Genomic DNA, 25689 nt, shown 5'->3' with positions numbered 1-25689 from the left:
TCTTTTGGGGTTTGTCCAGGTCTCATTTAGACTTGTTTCAGAGACACTCACAACTGACACATGCATGGGAGGCTGTCAGTGTAGCAAATGCTCCGGTAAAAACTGGGGTGGGGGTGGGGGTGTGTGTATTTGTGTATCATCCTCTGACAGTGTTCACTCCTGTCTCTGGATACTGCTAAGGTAGCCCCGACTGGGGTGGTCGCACTAGTGCAGGAGGCTCAAGGAGTGTGATGAACACAACTCAATTTCCAGAAGCCTTTGCGTGGGCTTCCCAATGGCAGCTTGTTGGATGGAGAGGGGGTGAACGTTACTGCAAAAGTGGGATCTGTGCTCAGGCTTATTTATTTAGACGGTAGGTGACTGAACAAGAGGTAGCTCTTTGCTTCTAAATGCGCACCCCGTGCCCTCAGCAAAATTGCATTTTTGTTGTTACTGCCACAATATTGAATGCTACCCCCACACTACAGGTTTTCAGTTTTCTATTTGTCCTTTGTCATTTTATTTCTGTGCTCTCCTTTAAAGAGGAGACCTTACTGACTGCCCTGTCTTTCTTCTGCTGAGTAGTTCCACCAGGTGTCTGACAAAGATACTTCTGGAGAGCAGATATTTAGCTTTTGCAATGCCAAAAGGCATTTAGCAAAGGTACTTCTTACCTCCTCTACTGAGGCTTTTTGATACCTCTGCAAATTTCTCTGCAAAACACTGACCAGCAGGATGACTGTGGCCCTGCACGCACACACATTTCACTGCTGGCACAGTCAGCAAATTGAGTTTCAAGTAGCTTCTGATCTGGCTGGGGACTGAGCTTACTTATTTATTCACAGACGTGATAGACATTGCTACTGGACTTGAATCTGATGCCTTGTGAAGGGCTGTGTGGGTTTATTTTCAGTCTCCTGCTGTATCCCTGTAGACAGCATAATTCAAACTTTCCTACTTATAGGATATTGGTTGAATGTAATGACAGTTAAAAAATACCTGTAAGAAAACTGGCGTTAATGACAAGGAGTGGAAGAAAATGTAAATTATATGTAGAAACAAGTAAGGCTTTTACTTTTTTTTTCTTGTATTCTGGCTTCATGGTCCTTCATTAAGACCTAGCATTAGGGTTTGTGGAAAAGCCCTCATACATATTTAAAGATTTTGTCTGAAATGAAGATTTATATCAAGCAGGAAGCATGAATTTGGGGGAACTGGATATTGTGGCTGGTAGGTTTGAAAACAGAATGAGTGCAATTTCTGAACACTGTTTGGCAGGTGTTGATGGCTGACACTCTGTAATTTACTGTCCTGGGTTTACAAAAGGCCAGTAAGGAGGCTGGAAAGCTAGGGGCCAGCTGCATGGAGCTCTGAGTGCACTTGCCTCCTTTTGAGTGAGAAAATAAGGTTATTGCTTGTTCGTAACTCAGAGCTAATCTGGGCCAGCTTGTCCTGGCTGGAGAGGGAGCTTTGCTTTATTTGGTCCACAGTGTGGTGGGCTGCTTTTCAGAGCATAGTGGGGTTAGGTTCAGTAGTAAGTTCACAGTAGGGTTAGGGTTCATCCCAAACCTGCTGAATCAAGCTTGTCCCCATGTGTCATTGCCCGTCATCTATGCCGTGTCATCAGAAATCCTGAGTTCCAAAATGCTAATATAAATACATTTGGGTGGCTTTTTGTCCCCTCTTCTTCCCAAGTTTTAATGTTGCAAATGCTACTGAAATAAATATTATTGAAAGGGATTCACTGAAGGATGTAAATATTCATCAGTCTTTGTATTTGAATCCAGAAAATTGGCTTATGACTCCACACTGATTTTCTCTCACTCTGATTTTCACATGGCATTAAGTGCAGGAGGATTAAATACCTGGGGTTTTCTCTGGTCCAAACCAGACTTTGCTATCTTCATTTGGAAATAAGTTCTTCATTAGCTGGTAACTCAACCTTGTGCATCACTTAATCTTTTTCAGTCCTGCAAGACTTTTTGTTTCTAACAAAGAACTTGAGGATCACTCTTGTCACTCTCATATGAACCAGTCACCACTGTATTATTTGAGTATTTAATTTTCACCTTGGCAAGGCTGTTGGCTGCATAGTCCTGCAATTCAGAATGGGAAGCCAAAAAGTGGAAGTGTTGGCCCTGGGATCGAGAGCTTCAATGTTCTTTCTATCCTTTTGTGTTTAACCTATGTGAACCTTGCAAACCACACCAAATTGCTATATGCTTTGTGGACCTTGTGTCTGGTCTGGGAATCCTGTGCAGAAGCGCAGGCATAGTGTGTGCTCGCAACCACAGCTCCCTCTCTAGGGATGAGCTCCAGCACTTGGCCAGTGCTGAAGACAGGGCCATTTTGTCTTCTCTTGCATTTTCCAGCTAGATTAAGATAGTGTAGCTATGCTGGGATGCTCCTAGAATGCTGTTTTGCTGCATAGGCTCATGGATGGGTAGTCTTTTAAGATTCTCATGTCTAATGGGATGGATACGCTCACTCCTCTGAAGGACTGTTAGTTTCAGAGTACAGCCCCGATGCCAGTCCCCTCTGGGAGCAGTTGGCATTAGGTGTTACCTTTTCTGTGTTTGCGGTGGGTGGACTTTACCCAAAATATTTTGGGTCATTCTGGGTTACAATTAAATTCAATATACATTGACAATGCAGTTTTGGTAATTTGACCGTACCCTTTTAAAAGCCACTTAGGGCTTCTCCATTGGCGTAAGCCACCTCATTTTTATAAGATTAGTAGGTCCTGGATTACTCAGCAAATGACACTGAGATCTTCTCAGGAAAACCCAAGGTGGTAGTATGAGATTAATATTGATAATCTAGAGCCTGAATAAATGAGATGCCAAACAGCCTAAATTTAAATTGGCTTCAGTGGAACTTGTTAGGACGGGGCTTTTAATAAGTGAGGCTCTTCTTTAAGATGGGTTGGTATTCTGCATGTTCTGCCTGTTGAATATGATATAAAAATTATATGCCTGGTCCTAAAGAAAAGTGGGTGTTAAACATTTTGCTATCAGCTGTTTTTAAGACTCAGTGTGGTAAGCTTGCTGTCCTAGGTCTGTGTATGTGCCTGACTATTTATCTGTCTTTCTTAGTTCCTGAGCAATATGATGAGTTTGTGATAATTTATGGTTCTAAGATACTTGTGTAGATCCGGGGGATGGTTTATATAGAAAAGCTTAGATAACAAAGAAAATGTGTACTGTATGCAGAAACCTTAAAGGTGTTGATATTTTCCAGGTAATTGTGAAAACAAGAACAGAATATCAGCCTGACCAGAAGAATAAAGGAAAACTCAGAGTGCCCAAAATTGCTGAATTCACAGTCAGTTTCACTGATGGTGTAACAGAAAGACTAAAGGTAAGAAATGTGTATTCTGCTGCCTCCTGATGCAAATGCCATTCATTTTAAAATAACTTAATCAAAGTGACAGTAAAGACATAACAAATTTAACACTCCACTCATCCCTAGGGTCAAAGAGAGGTTTATCTGCATGAGTATAAATATTTGAGCTTTTTTTAGGACAAGCATGAAACTAACTAGATCTAAAGTAGGAAAAGTTTTTCTTTTCCCAGGAAAAGTTACGAAAATGTTTTCCAGCCCAAACTGAAAGTAAAACATGTTTGAATCTTTTTTCTTCTCAAACATTTGTGTTTAAAAAGAAAAAAAAAATCACAGTGATGATTGATTGAAACAGTTTGTTTCATCTTTTAAAAATTCTTTTGTCTTGTAGTCAAGCAACCCTTTCCATAGTTAAAATATTTTATCATTATATAATTATATTATTATGGATTAAAAGCCATTTCAAACTGGATAAAAGAAGAGATATTGGACAAGTATCCAAGCATAACCTGTCCTGTAAGCAGTTTTAGTTCACAGGAATGGGAATTTTCTGATGAAAAATGTTTCCTTGAGAAATTTTCAACAAGCTCTACTCAAACATGGAAAGAAACTCATGAATTATTGAGTGCCCTCAGTTCCTGTTGACTGCAGCATATTAGAATGGCTCAGTTCCTCCTAAAATTAGACTCCAAGCGTATAGCTGCTAGTATTTTCTCCCTTTTCATTGAGAAGATATGGTGCTTTTCCTAAACCACAGAGCATGGCAGTGATAAAAATGTGAGATCTGATTCCACATTTCCAAAGTCAGAGGAAATATCAATGATTTGAGTAGAAAACATAGACAGTAGGCAGTGCCTAGCTGTAGTCCTGCTCCTTGAAAAGCTAGGATTGGGCTTATAAATTTTTGTGAAAGGGTATCATCTTCGACAATTAATAGGAATTGACTCAAGGAATTGAATAGTCTTTCATTTGGCCCAGTTGTTCTTAGTTTTGCAAGAAATAAAAAAGTTTATTATAATTATTTTCTAGTAATTTAGAAGAAAACTATCACTTTTAAAATTGGAATGTGATACAGGAAAAATTGTTACCATTCATCCTTGCTAAACTTCAAGATAAGGCTTGATCAACTTCTTGAAAGGAGAAATGTTTAGCTACTTTCTTCTGAAGCACTACAGAATGGCACTGTTTCTGTTTTTTCCAGAAATTCACTATATTTCACAAGGACAATTCTGTTGCTTTCATCCAGGATATTTAAAGCCATAATTTATTCTTAAGAGGTCTATGAATAAAAATTTGTGGCTTCTTGGGTTTTTTTTCAGTGGACATCACATGTTTTGATCTAAATTACTTACCAGGGGCTTACGTGCTGTTGATTTTGACCGAGTTCTTCACTAATCTTATTGCGTGCGTATTTAGCACCAATAGCAACTCTCCATTGGTACCACTAGTAAAGTAAACAGCGAATTAACCACAGTTAAATCCCCAGTCTTGGAAACCGTAGCAGATGTTTTCCAGTGTGAACAACGTACAAATCAGAACCAGACACAATATGCCTGAGAAACAACAGTAAATGTAGAGTCTCCTGGAAGTGATGTGTTGGCTTGTGACCCACAATAAATGGCATTATTGTTGATATTGCAAGTAACGGTGCTTCACTGGGTATTTAAAACTTAATCCTGCAGCCCTGAACAGTGTTAAGGTCAGTGTAAGACCAAGTTTTAATCCCATCAAAAGATCTGGCCCTGTTATTTAAAAAAGCAATCAAGAACATCTCATCCGTACATGCTGTGCATGCTGGAGGCCCGTAAGTTAGATACATAGCTCATCCACTGCTATGGATAAATCTCATTTCATCTACTCCTTCTACAGAGTATCTTATTTTTCCCATTCTTCAAACCCCCAACTTGCTGTTGCATTCAAACCTCTCCTTTTGATGTATTTTTTCCTCTCCCTTTCCTATTTTTGGTGCGGTTCTCCCATTGCTCTCACTCGTGTGTGCACAAGGACCGCACAGCAGCAGGCGTGGGGGAGCCGGAGGCTCCAGCTGCGTGCACAGCACTGACAGAGGTTTAAGCTGCCTTCCCCTTTGCTGCACGGTGGGGGTGGCTGTGGGAGCTGTGCCTCTTCCTATGCAGCCTGGCAGCATGACAGTTTCATTTTTATGCGATTTCCTTTCCCTAAAGTCCATGTGATTTCCATTCTCTGCTCTTCAATGTCAACTTATTAATCACTCAGCCTTTCGTCTAATACTGGTTAAGACTATAAGCCTCTCCCTGCCTGCTTTTCATAAGGCTTCCATGTATCGTATTAAGTTTGTAGTACTATTTCCTGACAAAAATGAGCTGAGATAATAGGTAATATTTCATTACCTTTTGTACTTTTTTTTTATTGCACCACATTTTTGTACCAGTGCATATTTTTAGTGAAGTTATTAAAAATACTGCCCTCTGGTTATAAGCAGGCCTATTATTTGGTACTGATGAAATCATTTTACATTTGTTTTTTGTAAGAGGAAATCATAGTAAATACTTTACTTTTATTATCTCAGTTTGGCTACACTTTTAAAAGCTTAAAAAAAGATAATATAAATGAGATCATCATATTTTCTTTTGCTGGCTGGTTGCTTTGTATAGCCTTTCAGTATGTGGTGCGTTGGAAATATCATCTACAACTTCTTGCTAACACACCGATTAAAATAAAAGTATTCATCTGTACTTGAGCCGGGCTGTTGGTAGCTATACACTGGCAGAAGCAAGTAAATCATCCCATTGATTTCTGCAAGAGAAATGATGGAGGGAAAGGCCAATAGTCCATCCAAGTGTAGATGGTCCATTGGATTAGTGCACTCCAAATATGTGAGAGCTGTATGGGAAATGCACGTGCAACTACTGTGAGCCCACAGCAATGCCTGAATTCAAGGGTTTTCATAGGGAGCTGTTTTGGTACTACAGCTCTACTAATCTGTGTATGAGGAGTAATAAATCTCAGCACGTGGTACCTGTACGTTGGGGAAAGAGACAGGACAGTAAGAGAATGCGAAGAAATAGCCAAGAGGTCCTCTTCTATCTGCTACTGCGCTACTTTGGCATCCTGGAGAATACAAAGTGAGATGTCTTGTATTTTATTTTTCGCCCAAATGGTACAATTATCATCAATTCAAACAGAAATATGGCAAAGTGAATATCATTAATGAGCGTGTGTGGAAAAATGCTGCTGGGCTCCATATTTATGACTGTGCTCCCCACCAACTAATAACCTCTCTGGAGGGGTTTTTAACATTTCTGTTTCAGTCTATGAAGTGCTTTTCTTTCCTCTCTACTTCTGGTCACTTGGTATGGGAATGTTCTCAGGGAAGAAAGAAACTCTTCCCAAGTTCTTGGGTTTTTTTCTGAGTCATGTAGCTGAATTATACAGAAGAGCAGGATCTCAGGGGGAAAATTTTGGGACCGTATGAACATGGCAGTCAAATCCACAGATGCCCTTTATTCTGCCTTTTGGGTATCTTTTATTGAAGAGGCTAATGAATTATTAGACAACTTTCTCACATGAGCAAGCCAAAGCCAGAATTTAAGCTTATGCATGCATATTTTTCATCCATCCAGAATAGCACAGATCTGAGCTTTTTAATTATCGTAAAGAAGAGACTGTCCCTAGGCAACGGTTCTTATTTCACACTACCTCTTCCAGGAATCGTAGCTAGCTTCTGCAACTTGTCACATCTCCTAATAGATGAGATTATGATTCTCTATAGCTCAGCACACAGTGTCCTGGAACTTTGACCAATTAGGCTTATTCTTCAGCTGGATGAGTCACCCCATACATACTTTATAACAAATGTTTAAATAGTTGTGTGTAGATGGGTTACAAGAAAATGATGTTAAAATAGCGTTATGGTTGAGCCATCCATACATAAAAGAAATTTCTTTTATTGTTTCACTCCTCCACAGAGCAGCAATGACAACATTTTTTCTAAGCTGACTGGCAGTGATTTATAGACCTTGTGTCCTCCAGACTGTTTATGCCTTCGGAGTGTGTCCCTCTAGGAAGTTTTTGAACTGCAAAGATCTTATTTTGAAGTAATGATGTGTACCAAGGTTTCTCGGTCTGGAGGGGAATAGTGTCTGGTGTTTGCCTTCCATTTTGCATGCTTTGAAGGTAGTGCATGTTACCATGCTTTGCCATCCAGTGATGACACCAGAGTGCACTAGAAAAGGTCTGCAAATGTGATGACTCTCTCTCTCTTGTTCCTTTGTGGGACAACCGATCTAACCCTTTGCATTTGAGGTAGGGCTTGCTGCTTCTTTTTGCCAGTGATATCCTATGTTACAGCTTTTAAGAACAATCTCTCATATGCAAGTATCTTCATTCCTGTGAGTTTCTGCCCTTACTTCTTTCTATCAATACTGAAATGAGATCAAATGCTCTTTTGCTTTTCAAGCAGATTATCCACTGAATGAAGACTTGTTACTTCTGGAGGACAAGGTTTCCAGTGACTCCTTTTGTCTTCCAACCAGTCCAGATAACACAGAAAACAACCAGAAGCATTTAAAAGGTGAAGAGTGGGTTTCTACCCACTTTCTTGACTGTCACTTAGCTGAAGCTTGTGTTCAAGACATCAGCACCCAGCTTAAGAAGAAAGCTGGAGAATAGTTGCTGGTGGATTTTGTGCTTGATCCAGTCAGACCCAGTGAGTGTAGGTAGACCTGTGCTAGCCCTGAGTTTGCCTAGATTTTTCTATCTCCAAATAGCACTAGAAAAGATACTGGAGTGGTCTTTCAACACAGGCTTACATCACGGAGCGTCGGGTTGACACATGTAACTGCCTGTCTGCTACTGGTTTTGCGCAAATTGCTCTTCTTTATTACACAAGTAAGTTCACGTGCAACGAGTTTGACCTCTGTTATCACTAAATGCCATAGAGCTATACATTACTGCCTTTTCAGGGAGACAATGATTTAATGACTATTAGCTGGGTGATAGTTACCTACCATAGTTATCTGACTTCTCAAGTCTTCCACAGTTCTTTCCTTTTCATGGATCATTTTCTTAAGAAAGTTGAAGTTATCGGTCTTTCAGAGTTAGAATAATTAAACTATGTGCTTGTCTTTAACAGAACAAGTTGGGAGTGGGTGTACGGGGGAGAAATTGAGATATTTAAGACGTTTTCTTATGAGCAATTTATCTACCTGGAAAAATCATCTGCAAGTATTGATCATTACTTCACTGAAGAAGACTGGGAACTTCACTCTTTTTGCTACAAGTTGGCAAGATCCGTTTTCAGAGTCACTGGCTGTGTAATCCATTCCTGTTGAGTATCCGATGACAATATATTTCTTATCATTAGATCAACCCTCTCCTTCCTCCACCCTGAAACTGCTCTGATACATGCAGATCCAGTATCCAGTGGATGTGATTACTCACCACACTTTTCATCAGGTTCTTAAAATATAGTGGAACCCATTCAAATGTTTCTGTTATGCTCAGACTGAAACAATTATTTTCCTCTGACCTAATGTGAAAGACTTAGAACAAAATCGGTTTGTCTCCAGCCACACCCTACAGAACAGACATTGATGCAATAATTGTTCATTATCAAAACCAAACCGGTATCTGAAATGCTTGGCTCCTAATTAAGAAAGATTTTTCTGGGCCAGAGCCAGGGCTTGATTTGCTCTTCCTAACAGCTTTGCTGAAATGGAAGATGCTTCACCTGCTTGCACCGCTAGAATCTGACCCGTCAAATCCCCAGGGCATTCAGCTATGTCTTGTAGTGGAAGGATCCTCATGTGACAGGCATTGCAGTTCAGAGGAAAGGAAAGTCCTAGGCTTGTATGCTTGTGGAGGAAGGTGGGGAGCAGGTCTTGATCACTTTCTTTCTGTAGGTAAGATCTGCTGAGACGTTAGCCCAAGGTGTCTTGTACAGTGTGGTGCAGAGAATTGCTGTGTGGCCTCTGGACTGCCAAACGACTGCACCGTGAACATAGCTTTGAGAAATGCCTCATTTCCCTGAATGCATACATTTATCTACCTGCCCACTCTGCTCTTGTTTTTCAAGGGCACATCACCATTGCCGCTGTGTAGGTGGCAACTCTCCCTTGCTCTGCTGCACACACACCCAGCCCCAAATGTGGCATTCCTCCCAAATGTGGCATTGCTGCCCCCACTCCCCCTTCCCAAACTCCCCTTCCGTGCCATGGTTCCTGCAGACTTCTCTATAGGATGTTCTGCTTTCACCTGTAGGCTATTGCTTTGTGTTGATAGTTCTTCCTCTAACCTGCAAAGGAATGAATCTCAGAAAAATGGCATGGGGCTTTTCATTGTGCCTATTCAATAGCTAAATAAATTTAAAGATTCCTTTAATTGTTAAGTTACCACAGGGCAGGAGTAACTCATAGAGAAAGGACTCTGAGTGTGAGCAGGACAATTTTCCTTACTGCTTTTTAATACTAACAATAACAATGTTACCATGGCGACTGCCACATCACATTGGTTATCTGGAAGATGCAGAGTGGCTGCTGAAAGATCCCATTACACTGGCTAATGTGAGCGGTACTCGAGGGAGGGAACACGCTCTAATACACAGAGATTTTTCTCACTTTGGTGATAATTGCTAATGTGGCTGAGATGTTTCCAGGCTACACAGCACTCGGATGAGCTGTGTGATCCAGGAGAACAAGGGACAAAGCGGAGGAAAATCAGAAAGCTAGCAGGCGCAGGGGATCAGTGGCAATAGCATTCAGGCATCTTGTTGCACTGGCACCAGCATTGGGGATGGTATAGTAGTTTCCTGTTGATTCTTGCATTCAAAGAGGGGCTTGGAGAGGTGTCAGTATGAAGGGGTTGATTTCAGTCTCCAGGGACGGATTTGGAGTCTTATTCACTCCCTTTGGGAGTTCTCAACTATCATCAAGCAATCTCCTTTCCCAGTGGGCTCAGATGCAGTGGGCATGTTCTTCTTGCAGGCGTGTCAGGCAGCTCTCACTACACCTAAGTCTTCTCCAGACAGTGATGGAGTGACTTGTCTCTGGAGCCTAAGCTTTGCCTTGTCTTTGGAGGTTGAATATTTTCCACTGCAATGCAGAGGGTCACAGTTTCTCCTTTCTGAAAAATCCACTGCCCAGCCCTGCCTGGCCTTGCATCTACTTAGATCTGATGCAAACTAGCACCTGCATGGATTCAGACTCTCACTTGTGGTGTGTATGAAAGGAAGTGAGAAATGTTGCTCATCATCTTTCTGCCTGAGCTCAGAAATCATTCTTCTCCTCCTCTGGCTGTAATGGGAAGAGAAGAGGATAGGTCATATTTGTCCTAGTTGGTCTCACAGCTTGCATGGAGATAGATTGATGGAGCCATTTGTGATCATCAGTGACAATTCAGAGCTGTGAGGATGAGCCAAATGTAGATTTGTGGCTCAGCTGCCAGAAAACAGATATTTCTGATCACATCCCCAGGTATGGTACTATAAACCCTGCAAGCTTTTTGCTGTCTGGGTAAAAGTCTGTGGTTTTTGTGAGAGTTCCCAGCTAACACCTGGCTTTCTGGTACAGGCTAGGTCCCAAGAAGGTAAAGCCAGGATGAGCTTCCATGTCTAAAACACACACAAGAAAAGTATATTTTGATTTAACTAGAATTCTCTGTATGAGTGGCTTAGGGACCACCTAGCAAAGCAAAGAAAAAAAAAAAGGCATAGCTTTTCTATGAAATGGATCATTCCTTAAAGTGTATTCTTGTTTTATATTCTTTTTTTACAGAAATACACACACATACTCTTTTGCAAAGTCAGAAAAAAGACCTCCAATATATTTTATTTTTGCCATCTGCGAGCACTGGCAGAGTAATCAGCTGAAGAGATTTGTTCAGGGTTATTTTTTTCCTTTAATTGATTTTTGAAGAGAAGAAGGAAGTTAATTGCCATGCAGAAAATGTCTAAAAATGGAAGTCACAGAGAATATTCACATGACTAAGGGTTTGTGGGGTAGACCTGCTGAATCTAAATTCTCCAGACCATGATATATTGGAGGAAGAAAGGAGTAACAGAACAGAAACCTCAACTGACCCTTTGCTTTGGAACAAAAAGCTTGGAAAAGATTTTCATAAGCGACTGCATGGAGATACCCATTCTGCTAATTACAAAATGTAATTGCAGTTTCCATTTAGTCTGAATGATTTCTTACACTGCATCTTTGTCTTCAACAACACAATGCCATGTTTTGTTCTGGTACCTCTGCCACCCCACAGTAAACCCTATTTGTTGGGTAATTTTCTTGTCAGCGTTTGAGGTGGAATGAAATATGCTTAATGCTAGTTTGGCTAATGTAGCAAAAGGGACCGAATGGGATGGAGGAGGAAAGAGTTTTCAGCTGACTGAAGCCAAGACAAAGTTTATTGACTGTCATGAAGTGCATTTTGAGTCTTGTAGCCAAACCACAGAATGCTAAAAAAAAAATAATCAGGGAAGTGAAATGCTTCACTCATACTTTTTTTTTTCCGTGTAATGTTTCATTCTCTCTATTTATAAAGCAGCACAGGCTGCTGATTGAATGTTAAACAGACCTGAGCTCCCTGTTGTTAGTACTTGCAGATGTATTAAGCCTGTTGGGCCAGATCCACAGCTAATGAAACTGGCCTCATGCCTTTGAAGGCATCATAATCAGCTAGATTATTTATTTTTGTTGTTTGTTTTTAAAAGAGTAGTTTTTGTAAGTAATTTGCAGCAATAAAGCTTCACATTTCTAATTTAAAATGGAAAGGCTTTTAATTCTTCATTTACCCAGGAGACACTTTGCTCGCCAAGTCCTCACTTCGTCCTTGTGTGAAGCACCCACGTAATAAGTTTTTTTAAGAGAAACAGGTGTACTGGACCGTGAATGCTGCCATATTATTAGCTTTATTTCCTGACCCATCACGGTAGACATAGGTGCTGAAATGCATGTGAATATGTTGACCTTCTTGAACGAACAAACTTCCAATTGATTTTTTTTTTAACCACAAGAGTGCACTGAACAAAGGTGTTTTAATTTGTGCAAGCTTGACCTTCGATTTAATTTTATCTAAGAAGTCCATGGGACTGGGGAGTGGTAGGGGAAAGTTATCTTGTGCCCTGGCATATAAAGAGCTTAAATTGTTCTGGGCATTTTTAAATCCAGTCTTCTGTTGTTGATGGCTGATGAGGAAAATGGTAGTGTCACATGTAAAATCAAAATATAAGAAAGTGATGGGAGAGGCAAATACACAAGAAAACATGGCTGGAGGAACACCATTTTGTGCCTTAGCCCCATACATCAATACTCGAGTCTGAAAGGTTTGCTTTGAAAATTGCCCTGTCTGTGGAAGAAGGTAATTTCATAAAGCAAACAGACCTCAGCTTTTCCCCAGAACCAGACTGATCCTTGGCTGTGGGATGGTGTTGGTGCTTGGGTGGTTTTGCACACATCGGCCCAGAGAAAGCCAAGCTTTTGGAGACTTAGATGCTTGTAGCTTTGGGTGGATCTCGCTGGAGTGTCTGTGAGTACCAGTGGGGAGCAAGCCATGGAGCTGGACCTGCGTGTGTGTCAGCTGTCAAAGAAAGCCAGCAGCACAGCAGGGAACGCAACCTGCATTTCCCAGGTCTGTTGCTGTGTGCTAATCCCTGAACCTGTTCTTACTCAGGGTTCCTAATGCTTTCCCTGCACCAAATCCAATGTGAAGGAAGCAGGGAGGGAAGATTATTTTGCATGTATGAGACTCTTCAGAGGTTGAGTCTTGGCAGGCAAAGGGTAAGCAAGGAGGCATTTTATTGATTACTTGATTTATCTTGTATTCCTGTTAATGCATTTAAAAAGGGGCCTTGATGAGCTGAGGCACCCATTGTCATGTCCCATGTGAAACGACTGAAGGAAATGTCACAGCCAAGGCTTTGCGCAATGCAATGGGAAATTGCAGCATGCCACTGATGAAGGGTTAGCTGTGGAGATGATGCATCTGTCTACTGCAATCCCACTAATTGAAAAAACATCTCAAATTAGTGATCTGGAAGGAAGCCTCTTCCAGCATTGCTCAGCTCATTAAATGGTATGTCAGGTGTTATTAGGACCATGGGTTTGGGAAGAAAAGCACCTTTATAAGCAGTGTTCCTGAGTCACCTCACTTGTTTAATTTTGGGTTTTTGCTTCTTTTCTTTGGAAGGTGGCAGAGTCACAAAAATAAGGAGGGAAGGCTTATGATAGTTGAAAAAGGAAGAAAATATTCTTGTAGGAGGAGGGGAAAAGGACCTTTAAACACCTGTATGGTCTGCCAAAAAGGCCATGTATTTATTTGGTGTTCCTAGAAGCAATATTATAGCATCTCAATATACCAGCCTATTCTGATGAAGGATTTTTTTTTTAATGGCATTAAATGGCAGAAAAGAAAAAGCAAACCAAACAGAGCTTTTTATTTACCTAAGTGGAAATTCACTAATATTCAATGGTGGAAGCATCCTTATTGGAAACGGCATTTTAGAACTTCCATAAGGACTGGGGGCTTGGAAACCAAGCCATGAATTTTCCTTTCAAGGGGTTTGACTTGGCACAGAAAGACATCATGCAGATTGCAGCTGGCACCAGACACAGTTAAAAAGATCTGAGGCTATTAGTGCCTAAACAGCCACTAGAAATTATATTACATGATGGAGACTGGCTAATATAATTGAGCCAGCTAGTTATTGTGTGCATAATTTAATTATTTGACAAATTGCTTAGAAACATGGTGTTCTTCTTCCACACTCGTGGTGCACTCACACTATTACAAGGCACAGAGCAGAGGAATTGCTGGTGGGTACGTAGTCATCTTGGAAGACAGATGTTTCTTTTTAAGATTTGCAAATTTGGAGAGGTTCACTGGTGTAGTTGTGGTGGGGTGGTGTATGCAGAGATGAGTAGAGCCAACGGGGACATGGCTGGGATAGCAAACTGACTCAGAGACAGCTAGTGCTGTTTCAAGTGGATACCTTTGAGGCGTTAGGGTAGTTGGAGAAATGTTCCTCTCTTTTCTCTACTCTGTGAGTCTTTTGGACTTTGATTGCTGGGCTGTGGGGGCTGAAAGGAACCCATGAAATAGTAGAGCAGATGTGAGATGTTTTTGGACCCCAAGATTATACCATCCTCATGGATGGTGTTCAGTGTTCTTAGGAGAATTGGGGCCAAATTGGTTTATGGTTATGAATTCTAAGATAAAGGACCAAAAAAAAAAACCCCTTAAGCTTCATGTGAGAAGCCATGCATCACTAAGGAGTATTTTCCCATAGCTCTGAAGATTTAGGTACATGACTAAGGACATTTCCCTTTTAGAAAGCATCTCCTAAGAGATGCTACTTAAGAATCTGGACACCATCTGGAATAAAGCTGTGCTGTAATTATAAAGGACAAATCCTACATCTTCTTGAACAGTACCAAGCAAATATGAAGACCCGATTGTGTCACTTTTTTTCAGTTAGTCTTTCAAAATTTCAGAGGCTAGGCTGTTGCCATAAACCCAGCAAAATCAGCAACTTATTACAAAAAGATTGTTAAAAATCAGAAGTGAAATGCCATTTTCAGAGAAGTGCAGCCTAATCACCTTTACCTGCAGAGCAGATTAGGCTGTATAACAGGGTGCTGGGCAATGCACCACACCATTTCTTTGGCTGAGTCTAAAGAATGCAGCAGCTTTTCCTGGGGTGTATTTCAGAGTCCTTATCACCCTGATTGATCCGAGTGACCTGTCAGCCTGTGGCTCCCTCCCTGCCTACATGCCTAGGTTTTCTTACATTAGCAACCTGGATTCAAATGATGGGCTGGTTCACACTTGGATTTCATCCTGGCATACAGGTGGGAGTCAGCCAGCATAGACAGGTGGGTCCGGGAGCTGGGAAGTGCTCCTGAGTCTTTCCCTTTAGCTGTAGCTTTCATGTCAAGACATAATGTTGTCAATCTTATATCTAATTATCAGCTGGAAGAAGTTATGGGTTATGAAGGGGAAAAAATTACCCTCCTGAATTTCTCATTGTCATGCAAAAATCCTTATAATGAGATCATGAATCTATGAACGTATACTGAGATGCCCTTACAGCTGAAACCTTTCTACTGAGCAGCAGGACCTCTGGGACTGGCCCTGTGGCAAATGGATTGATGATTTTGTGATTTTTTTTTATTGCATGTAAGTTGTCTAGGTTGTCAATGGATTGATAGGTTTCCAGGTGTAACTATGGAAAGAGCCTTGTTGCCTGTCCAAGCATAGCTCTTATGCCCTTCTATGAAAATAATCTTGACAGAATTTCTGCCAATTTTATTTATAACAAATTTTGCCTCATTCAGAGTCTTTCTTCTTCTACAAAGAGAAAATTAAAACCAAGAGAATTTCTTCAACTGAGTTGCCTATTAAAGGTTACAAAATTTCTCCATACCCAGCAACACTGAAGGTATCTTGGAGAACCAGACATGGCATCATCAGTGGCATCCTTTCCTGACAAACTTGAATGTGAAGAGGGTGAGACTGCAGTGCAGGAATGGACAGAGGCATCTGGCTTCTGAGGTCCCTTATTCCCATTACAGCCGGTAAGACTAGGAAAACTGTGTAGAATTTTGTAGGGATTTTTCCATGGTAAATGATCTTTACCTGGGAATTAAACTGATCTCCTTCACAGTAACACACAACTCTGCACTCTGAGAGCATTAAACTCTTCTCTGGGTGCTGCTTGCCTGGCTGGTTTTTCTATAGACAGCAATGCTTTTCCTGGTTGTGGAATCTTCTTGGCTTGTGGAATCTCTTTGAGCATATATAAGCATATATATTGCTTGCTCTGAGCAGTGGGAAAGGTGTCCAGAGTCAAACATTTATTCGCCAGGTTTAGAAAAAAAATCATGCTTGATATCTAAGAAGTGCCACCCACACTGATGAAAATCCCTGCTTGCTAGCCTCTCACAAGAGTTGCATGAGCATGGAAGAGATATTCTGCGCTGTTTTCTTCAGACAGATTGATAGAGATCACATAATCTGTTTGCACCCTGAGACTTGCTCCACTTAGGTGGCAAATGGAGGGTGATTTCAAACGCCTGGGCACCCGGGGCTTGTGCCTTGTCCACAAACAGCAGGCGGTTCTTGCTGAGTTCTTCCAAAGCTGGACTGAATGCAGCTGTTTTCCCCCCGAAGAAAGGGCAGCACAGTGATTTTCCAAATTAATTTTAGACAGCCAGATGATAAGGCTGCTGCCTGAGTATGAGCAGTGATGGGACTGAGCTTTAGTAGTGGAGCACAAGGATTGCAATGCTGTACCGCACTAGCTGAAACTCATTGTAATGACCCATAGGCAGGTGTGACAGAGCAGTATGAAAACCCAAAATGGACAATTTCTTACCCCCTGAAGACATCTGAGCCTACAGAAGGTGCCTACTGATTTTAGTGTCCTGGATTTAGAGATTTAGACACCTGACTGCCTTTGTGGATCTGGATCTGAATGACTGGTTCATGCCATCAAATACGAGAACTTGGTGGGGGAAGAGGGAGGGCTGTGCCTTTTGTTTTGTTAAGCCCTACTTCAAGCCATGTGGAGGCTCTCCATATGAATGTCTAATCTTTTTGGAATCTTACTGAGCTCCTTCTGCCGACCATGTTGTACACAGTAAATTTGTTAGATTAATTGTGATTAATTTCATAGAATAATTGTGGTTTGGGTTAGAAAAACCAACCCTTCTTCAAAAGGTGTGGCTTCATAGTTTTGTAGGATGTCTTCTTCTGTGTTGGACTGTGAGGTGGCTTGCATTTGAATGCCCATGTTATTTTCTCTCCCTATCCAATATTTTTTTTTTTACCATTTTTATGCTGAGTCCTCGCAGTATGTGACACCATCAGCAGAGCCTGTGAACAAAACATAAAGGTGGAATGACAAGCCATGACACTAGGGCGATGATTATAAGTTATGTTCCTCCAGCTGCTAATGCAAGTAATATGTGGCTTAAGTGGGAACAAAACCACACCCCCCACAACTCACCAGCACAGGTCAGATGCTGAATACTAATAGAGAGCCGTCTGCATCCAGTCCCCACTGGGAAAAAAAATATTTGTCAACTCAGTTCAAACAGTGCATAAATTTGAGGGAACTGCCATCTGCTGACAGACCCTTCCCCCACCTACACTGCCTGAAAAGCCTTCCTTATGAATATCTGCTCTGTGCAGTAGTATTCCCATCAACCTCCATTCAGGGTCTGCCTTTCTACGCTTCCTTTTTTCCCCCAGCTATTTCCAGAGAGTTCAGGTTTCCCTGAACCAAAATACCTCACTGGTTTGTGTGACAGTCAGTACCAGCCCAATGCTGGTGTGTAGCTACCTGCAGGCTCTGTAGCTCAGCAGGTTATCAGTATTACTGTCAAAGTCCATGAGGCTCGATTTTTGGAGGGACCAGCAGCTCCCTGCTCTTGTTGACTTCCATGGGGAGTGAAAGGTGCACACCCTCTCTGAAAGTTAAGGGCACAAACTAGAAAATTTTTGCTAAGGAAAACAAGGAATAAAAATGTAGAAACCTTGCAATGGAAAAGGCCATTAAAAGAATGCCCTGCTGTTTGGATGTGGCATTGTTCTCTGGTTTGCTTTTAAATAAGTCTTTTCATTGTAGCTGGAGAGGGAAAAAAGGAATTTTTGATGAAAAAATATGATGAGCAGCTGTTGAAATCAAAGAGAGTAGGAAGGATACTTCGATGGACAGCATGAAAGCCAGGTTAACTGGAACACCATTGCAATTAGGTATCATCTCACTGGAACAAAACCTAGTGGCAACTTATGTCCTGTTGCTTGATGAGGATATATCTTTTTTTTTATCCGTGCTGTTGTGAACATGCAACATGTACTTCATCTGTGGGAAAGGTGGGGAGGAACCAAGCCAAGTGTGCTGTTGTTGATGGGAGGTTGACATCTTTCACTGATGCCTAAGGGTGTCTTTCCATGTTTTGTGGAGGATGGGGAGTTTTTGGTATGGTAACAATGTTCTCTCTTCTCCATTCCAGCAGATACTCCCCTTTTAAGGGAACCTTTGAGAACCATATAAGACTTTGGGGAAGGGGCAGGCAAATCCCCCCCTTCTTTTACCCACTCGAGCAGTCACACGTGACAGATTCATGCCTGCAGCACTTCTAGGTTTTATCTGCTCACTAAATTTTATTTCCCCTCTGTGAGTGTTTATATTGCTTAGAGACTGCCAAGGTTCATGTTAATCATAAAAAAAAGTGGAGGTTTATTAGGTATTGCAGCTCTGTGATTCTTTGGTGTTTGAATGTTAATGAAGCTTTGTATGCTCTGGAGTAGCTAGAGAGGTGGATTTTAGCTCTGGCGTGGCAAAATATCTGAGGGTGGATTTTTCTTCCCTTTCCTCTGGGTTTAACATCTTACCTGACATTTCATCCCAGAGCAGTTTTACACTATGTATCATCATGTGTAATATTGTGTCACGCTGTAATTTTGCAAGTGCATGGAACAGCAGGAGGGAGGTGAGAATGGGCTCAATTACACCCCGAAGGGAGGGGAGAGCTCAGCGGAGGGACCTGCTCCTAGCAGGTAATGAATTGGGTGTCAGCACTTTGCCAGAGCAGAGCAACAGAGCAGAGGGGAATTTATTATTTTTAGGGGCTCAGTGGGCAGACAAGAGGAAAGGAACCAGTCAAATCGCATTACTAATGGCCATTTCCATAGGCTGTACATGTACGTGGGATTTAACAAAAGAAGGGACATTCATTCTCACTCCAGACAGCTCGTTTCTTTCTTTTTCTGAAGGCTAAAGGAAGAACTTGGCCATTTTAACTGGCTCAGAGTGAGAAGCCTTCAAAGCAACTTTGGTCGCAACTCTTGGGGAAGGCAGACACAGAGCCATTCTGGGTGAGGGAGACATCTGACAGTTCAGGAATATTTCCCTTTCACAGCCTGTTCTCTGGGTGCAGTCAGCCCTGAGGGATCCCTCTGGGATGGAGGAAATAATAGGAATGCAGAGAGGGAGAAAGGAACCAGGTAGGCATTAGGGCAGAAGGAATCATAGCACAGGGTGTATGCATCCTGCTGGTATGCAGCTGTTGCTAGCCCTGATGGTGAAGGTTGTATTTACTAAAGAAAGCTAGACGATGAGCAGCTTCTTATTTCTCAGGAACAAGAGGTACTTTCTCTGAGTTACGCTCTATGCGTTCCCAGGTAGCATTCGGTGTAATATCATTGCCCTTTGTCTCTTCCTTTGCCCTGAGCACGAGTTTGTTCCTTCAGCTTAACCCAAGCAAGATTTCTTTTTTCATTGTACATTGTATTTAGGGCAGAGCAACCAAAGTGGAGAGCTGAGGATTTCTTATTTTCTGAATTTCTAGCCAGGGCTGCCCTCTAAGCATTGGCTTTTGTAGAGCAAGATGTACGTCTTGCTTTAGTGCCTTCAAACTAACCTCAAAGGGCACTTGTATCGTTGTCATCTTTGTATTACTACATAAATTGTTATTGGAGGAAGTACCAGGCCTAACATGCTCCCCTTTTAAATGGGGAAGAGTTGATGAACGTGTATTCTACAGGGGGGAATGCTCTTCCACATTGGCCTGCCAGAGCTGGGCTGTCATGGGTCTTTTTGGAGAGGGGTCTTTTTTCCCAGGTCTCCTGTTGGAAAAAGTAGAGAGTGTTGGTATAAAAATCGAGGAAGTCTCTCCTTTTGACTACTTTTTCAAAGTAACTTTTTTTTTCATTTTTTCAGGTGTAATATGACTTCTTTTGGGGGCAGAAATCATGGCAAATTCCATTTCCATATGCCTTGAATCCAACTGAGACTTCTTCCTCTTCAGCACTATGAAAAGGGACATGGCTTCCCCAGGCTGGGAACCCATGGGCTACCATAAAGCTGGTCTGAAATATTTCTATTCAAACTTGCAGGCAAGTGTGCTTTGATGGAGAGGAGGTGGAGCCCATATTTTCTTGGTCAGACCAGTGCAATTCATACAACTGTACTCCTTTCCTACCAGCTACCTTTTCAGCACACCAGGACTCTCTTACACATGTTCTCTGATGAGATCCAGCAGTAAGTGCTTCTCCCTCTGCAGCTGCCTTTTGCTTAATTGACCCATTTTGCAGCAGATTAGGCCCCAAGGAGGAGGTTAATACGAGCAGTTATTCTAAAAGGCAGGTTGGGGCTTCAGTGAACTGTTCGTCACTGGAAAAGCCTGTTAGCCCCAATTTTCTTACCTTTTTATACTTTATTCTAATATATTCTGACTTAACAATGAACTTATGAATCTCTCCTGCTAGATATAGTCTCCACACCTCTGTCTTTCCTGACTTTTGAACGGGATGTGTTGGGTCAGATTTAACACCATACATGCAGATTTACTTTCACTCTTTCTTTTTGTCTTAAAACAGCCACCAAAATTGTATCTCTGGATCTTCCAGCATTGCAGGTGGCATTGCCAGAGCTGCTTTAGCTTCTCTGAGTAATAGTCCCAATGTGCTGTGTGAGATGTAGGAATACATCTCATCAGGCAGTGAATCTTTCTGCAGGATTGATGAGGATGAGAAGTCTTTTCCTGCACTGCAAGCAATTACAGTGGCCCCTTTGAGTCTGTGCGGGGATTGCGTATCATACAGGTTCTCAGAATTACAGCTGCTACGATGACTGAAGGAGAGAATTAGAGCAAAATTCAGTGTAAACCAATATTAAGCAATTAGTATATCTTTATTGATATAATATTACATAATGTTATTGTTATATTAATAATATTATATTGATGAATTCTGAGATGTGGCCAGCTTGCTCTTTATTAGCTGCTCTTCCTGACAAGCCTGTCCAGTATACTGTAGGAATTACCTCTGTATTTCCCCACTTTCTACCATCAGCAGTCTCCTACATTAGTTAAGGAACAACTTCTGCCTATACCTACTATTCAATTTCCTTGAGAACCCATACAAGAAAACAAAGAGGATTGTGACACAACTGTAACAACAAAAGGGTGGATGAACCCCGAATGACTAGATGGAGCTGAAAAATTCGTGTCTCTTCCTTGCTGGTGCAGTAAATTGTAATGAGTAAATTGTAATGATTGTAATGTACAGGTAGGTGCAGCCCTGATACTGGGACGGGGGCATGTGTTGGAGGATGAGCACATGCATGGTATGGTGGTAGCATGCCTGCAGGCAGGGACATTAGCTGGGGTCAGGCACACAGTCCTTGCCACATCTTACCATTGTGGTTCTCTCAGTGGATGGCTTTTGATGTGACCAGGGAAAATTTGCAGCCCTGGGCTCAGCTCCTGGTGCCCTGATGAGAAAGTGGGGTTCTGAAGCAAACAGATTGAGGTTGTGCGTAGGAAAAAGCGTCATTGATTGCTATCCCTCCTGTAAACCCATTTGCTGTAGGTACTTCAGCATGAGCTCTCACAGGCTCACCAAGCACAGGAACATTGCAGACCCTCCCTCATGCAGGCAAATATTCTGCAAAATGCGTGCTGCTGGTGCTCAGTCCCAGCGAGCCAGAGCAAGCTGGGGAGCTGCTGCAGCTCCCTCCCCATGCTGCTGGCCATGCAACAGCTTTAGATGTTTCCCCTACTGCTGTTCCCACCCCCATCATCTCTGTAAGTGAGTTCATTTGATTAGGAACTCTAGTTTGCATGGTAACACTGGAGCCCCAGGGATTATGATATTTTTTTTATGCCAATCGAGATCAGTGTGAGACAGCAGTCTTGACAGGATGGGTTGCTGTAATTTAGGCAGTACAAGTCCAGAGCCATTTATGCTGCATTTGCAGAATTACCAGCTGGGACCAAGAAAGCTTCGGGGAAGGGGAGAACGAGAGTGCATTTGGGACCATTGCTCAGTCCTTAGGGAGGACACAGCTAAGCTAAAATCAGTCCAGACATTTGAATGGGGCCAGAAAACTTGCTGTTGAATGAACTATTTAAGAGGGACCTGGAAGGGCTGGAGAGAAGGGAGCTACAGCAAAGAAACAGAATGGTGCAGCAAAGTAACCTGCTTGGGAATGAAGAGAGGGGGAATATTTGAGCCCCAAAGAGGGTATTGTGTCTGGTACCTCCAACACTGGTATCTGCTGTTGGACATGCTGCAGGATTTATGTGCTGGGCTTTGTCAGCGGTCAGGGTATTCTCCTTCTACAGCTTTGATAAATGGAGAAGGATTCCCTTTCTCCCACCCTCCCTTCTGCAAGGTACTTGAGGCACAACTTATCCTTGTTGCATCACCCAGAACGCATGAAGGTATGTGTGCTACAAAGGCTTCATTCTTCCTACCTGCTCACCTACCTCTGCTATCAGAAAAGCAGGATCTCTCCATGGTTTTAAGGCAGCTCAGCTGCACAGATTAGACCCTGAACGTGGACTCTGGCTGCTGGTGGATCCTGCTGGGCCAGCAGATGATGCTGCCAGTTGAATAGCTGAGAGCATGGGAACACAAAGCCTCCGAGAACACGAAATGCCTGAGCAAAATCCATACATTTGCAAGGGGTTAAACACGGGAATGTGCACTCCTGAAGGTCTGTGGGGGAATGGAAATGATGTGAGAATTCGGGGCTATTGGATCTAGCATTCATTCAATTACCATGCTTAGTTAAGTACTGCACAGTGGAGTGAAGACTGCAGTCTGTTAGGATAGCTGTTACTATAAGTCATTGAATTATGAGGTTGCTCATATGCCATTTTAACATATGTAGAGTAACATTATCCCTCTTTTGTAGGTCACTATTCTCATAAGTCTGGCTCTTGCATTCCTTGCCTGCATAGTGTTTCTTGTGGTATACAAAGCCTTTACTTACGACCACAGTTGCCCAGATGGATTTGTTTATAAGGTAAGAAACTTCAGACGGATGAATTGCCTGAGATAATGATAGACTCTAATTGACTACATGGTTACAGTCTAGTCTGCTTTTTTGACCAGGCCAAACAGAACATTTGGCAAGAATGTGTTGAAATAGGAACAGTGTTATGGGAAATGTGGACTTGCATCTGCTTCCATCAGCTACTGTTACACTGTAATTGTTGGGATTAGCATTTGGTGAACACTACAGACAGATGTTCAGGAACAATCCCTCATATTTGTGAATGGATTTATTGCAGCTGGAATCCCACATTTGCTTCCCACACGTTCAAGTGACTGAGGTTTACTGGCATACATTTTAATGCAAAGCAAACTCCCAGAGTGCTGGCACATGTGTCCTTTGTGAAAGAAATCCCAATTTGCCATGTAGTTCATTTTTAGGTGCTTTTGAGCCTCTATCAAGAACAAAACCATGTAACTTAATTGCTAAAACCCCACTGCCCAGTGATTTTATATTGAATATTCACAGAGAACTATTTGCCTGGTCTGTTGAGATTTAAAAAAAAAAAAAAGTTTGCAAGATAGTTCACTGACTCCTTACTGTGAATAAACTCATAAAATCACAGGAGTCTTGACCACACTGGGGATAGCCTGTGGGCTGGAAAATAGGGTAAGGATATTGGTGTATTAGTCATTGTGAATTACTCTCTTAGGTTATATAAAAATGAAGTTAGGACAGAGTCATGAATTTCAGAATCAGATCCAAAGCTGAACTTCTGAAAAGATCAAAGGTTTTGGACTCAGATTTCAGCTAGTCACATTGAACTGGGAGTTGGGGTATCTCATAATTTAATAATAATTGTACCTGGGGCCCTTTGTGTCCTTGGTGCTACTTCGACTCCAGTGAATACCAACCGGTTCGACATTTGTTACCATTTGATTGCTCTCTTACAGCTGTTGCAAAGCAAATTGTTTTATCTGTGCAGTTCTTAGCACACAAGTGTCCGCACTAGCACAGCGGAGATGCATGGGCAGTGTCTGCACAGACAAGAAGCTCTGACAAGGGCTGGCCAGTTGGGCTACGCTTCCTACCATCCCCGACCAAGGTGGTTGTCCTACAGGTCAGAGATAACACACTGTCACAGAGCAGCACGTAAGCAGCTTACTCTGCCTTTGCCGGTCCTCCACTTGTCTGAGGATTAATTCTGGACTTCGCTCTACAGAGCTTTCAGTCCAGCATGTGATAAGAGCTGCTCAGCCAGCCCTGCTAGGACTCCAGCAAGGGGCCTCGGTCTCTGTGCATGCCAGTAATGTACCAAAGCAGTCAGACCTTCATTTTACAGTCCCCATTTCCCATCCATGGATGAAATCAGCCTGCAATCAGGGTTGCCAATAGCAACAGGTTTGAAGGCTGCTGCCTGACTCTAAACTTTGTGCATTCCCACAGCGCTGGAAGGCAGTCGGGGCTGTGCAGCAGACGCTCTCACTGCAGCAAGTCTGAGTCAAACGTCATCCATGCAAACAGCTAACCCTGAGATTTTTAAAGTGAGAGCCAGAGGCTGATGGGACCACTCTTTACTTCCCTTGCTTTCTTCCCCTTTCCAGCACAAGCGGTGCATCCCGGCCTCACTGGACGCATACTACTCGGCACAGGATTCCAACTCCCGGGGCAGGTTCTACACTGTCATCAGCCACTACAGCATGGCCAAGCAGACCAGCTCCCGGGCCGTATCGCCCTGGCTGTCTTCAGGATCGGTAAACCATGAAGCCAAGGCTGCCAAGACAGAAGGTCATTAAAGTTAACAAGTGGTGATGGGCAAAGTGGGAGGGTGGGGGGACAACACCATGTCTATACTGCATTGCTCTAGCTGAGGGTGCTGTGCTAACAGCACGACAGGAATAAATAAAACCCACGTGCAGGAGTCATCTTAATGGATATTTCTTTTCGTGCATTGTTCTCGTTGATTTGTAATCGAGTCGAGCTCTTGTACAAAGGCATGTTTGATGTTGACTGTACCTTACGATGTAAAAATATTTTTAAACCATTGCTTAACTATTTGTTAGAAAAAGAAATTAAAAAACAAAAAAAGCAAATTAGATAAACAGCCAGAGAGGATAAAAGCAGCAAAGAGAATCCCGCAAAGTTTATCATTGCTGGAAAGCTGTGACATGGCTTAACATGCAGTGAAGGAACAACTGAAATCCTTTCGAGAGAGAGGGTAGAGAGAACCTGTTACGAAGACATTGTGATGTTGTTTAGCTTGCCAAAGGGGGGATATGTTGCTGTCAAATTGAATCTAGCTTCAGTGTTCATTCGCTGATAGATAAATACAAGCATCTCCTCCTCCCTCAAACATACACATGTGCAAACACACACGCACACACAGCCCTGCACAGTGGCCTAAGTAAATCCAGAAAGGTCTAGGCATTTGTAATGAGCCACCGCTGTGCTGGTGATCTTGGCTGGGCTCTGAGGCTGAAATCCTGGTTGGCATTTGGGTATGGAGCAGGATGGAAGCAGACGGAGGCTGCCATAGTGAGATCAAGAATATACTCCTGAGCATCCGGCTAGGAGTCAGGAGATCAGGGCTTTATTTCTGCTGC

General features: G+C 42.3%; 1 protein-coding gene across 2 annotated transcripts in view; it reads left to right on the top strand.

Moving 5' to 3' along the window:
- Positions 1 to 24906, top strand: part of NSG2 (neuronal vesicle trafficking associated 2) — a 35729-nt gene extending 10823 nt beyond the window's left edge. Inside the window, exons 2-4 of one of the 2 annotated variants that reach the window (XM_075509885.1) lie at positions 3220 to 3303; positions 23006 to 23116; positions 24691 to 24906. In XM_075509885.1, coding sequence (XP_075366000.1) covers positions 3220 to 3303; positions 23006 to 23116; positions 24691 to 24882 — 387 coding nt within the window. In that variant the 3' untranslated portion in view covers positions 24883 to 24906. Of the gene's footprint in view, positions 1 to 3219; positions 3340 to 23005; positions 23117 to 24690 lie in introns of both variants that reach the window. The other variant, XM_075509884.1, reaches the window with a different exon arrangement.
- The last annotated feature ends 783 nt before the right edge of the window (positions 24907 to 25689 follow it).

The sequence above is a fragment of the Mycteria americana genome, chromosome 8, assembly GCF_035582795.1.
Source record: "Mycteria americana isolate JAX WOST 10 ecotype Jacksonville Zoo and Gardens chromosome 8, USCA_MyAme_1.0, whole genome shotgun sequence".
Taxonomy (NCBI): Eukaryota; Metazoa; Chordata; class Aves; order Ciconiiformes; family Ciconiidae; genus Mycteria; species Mycteria americana.
This window is presented reverse-complemented; position numbering and strand designations above follow the sequence as displayed.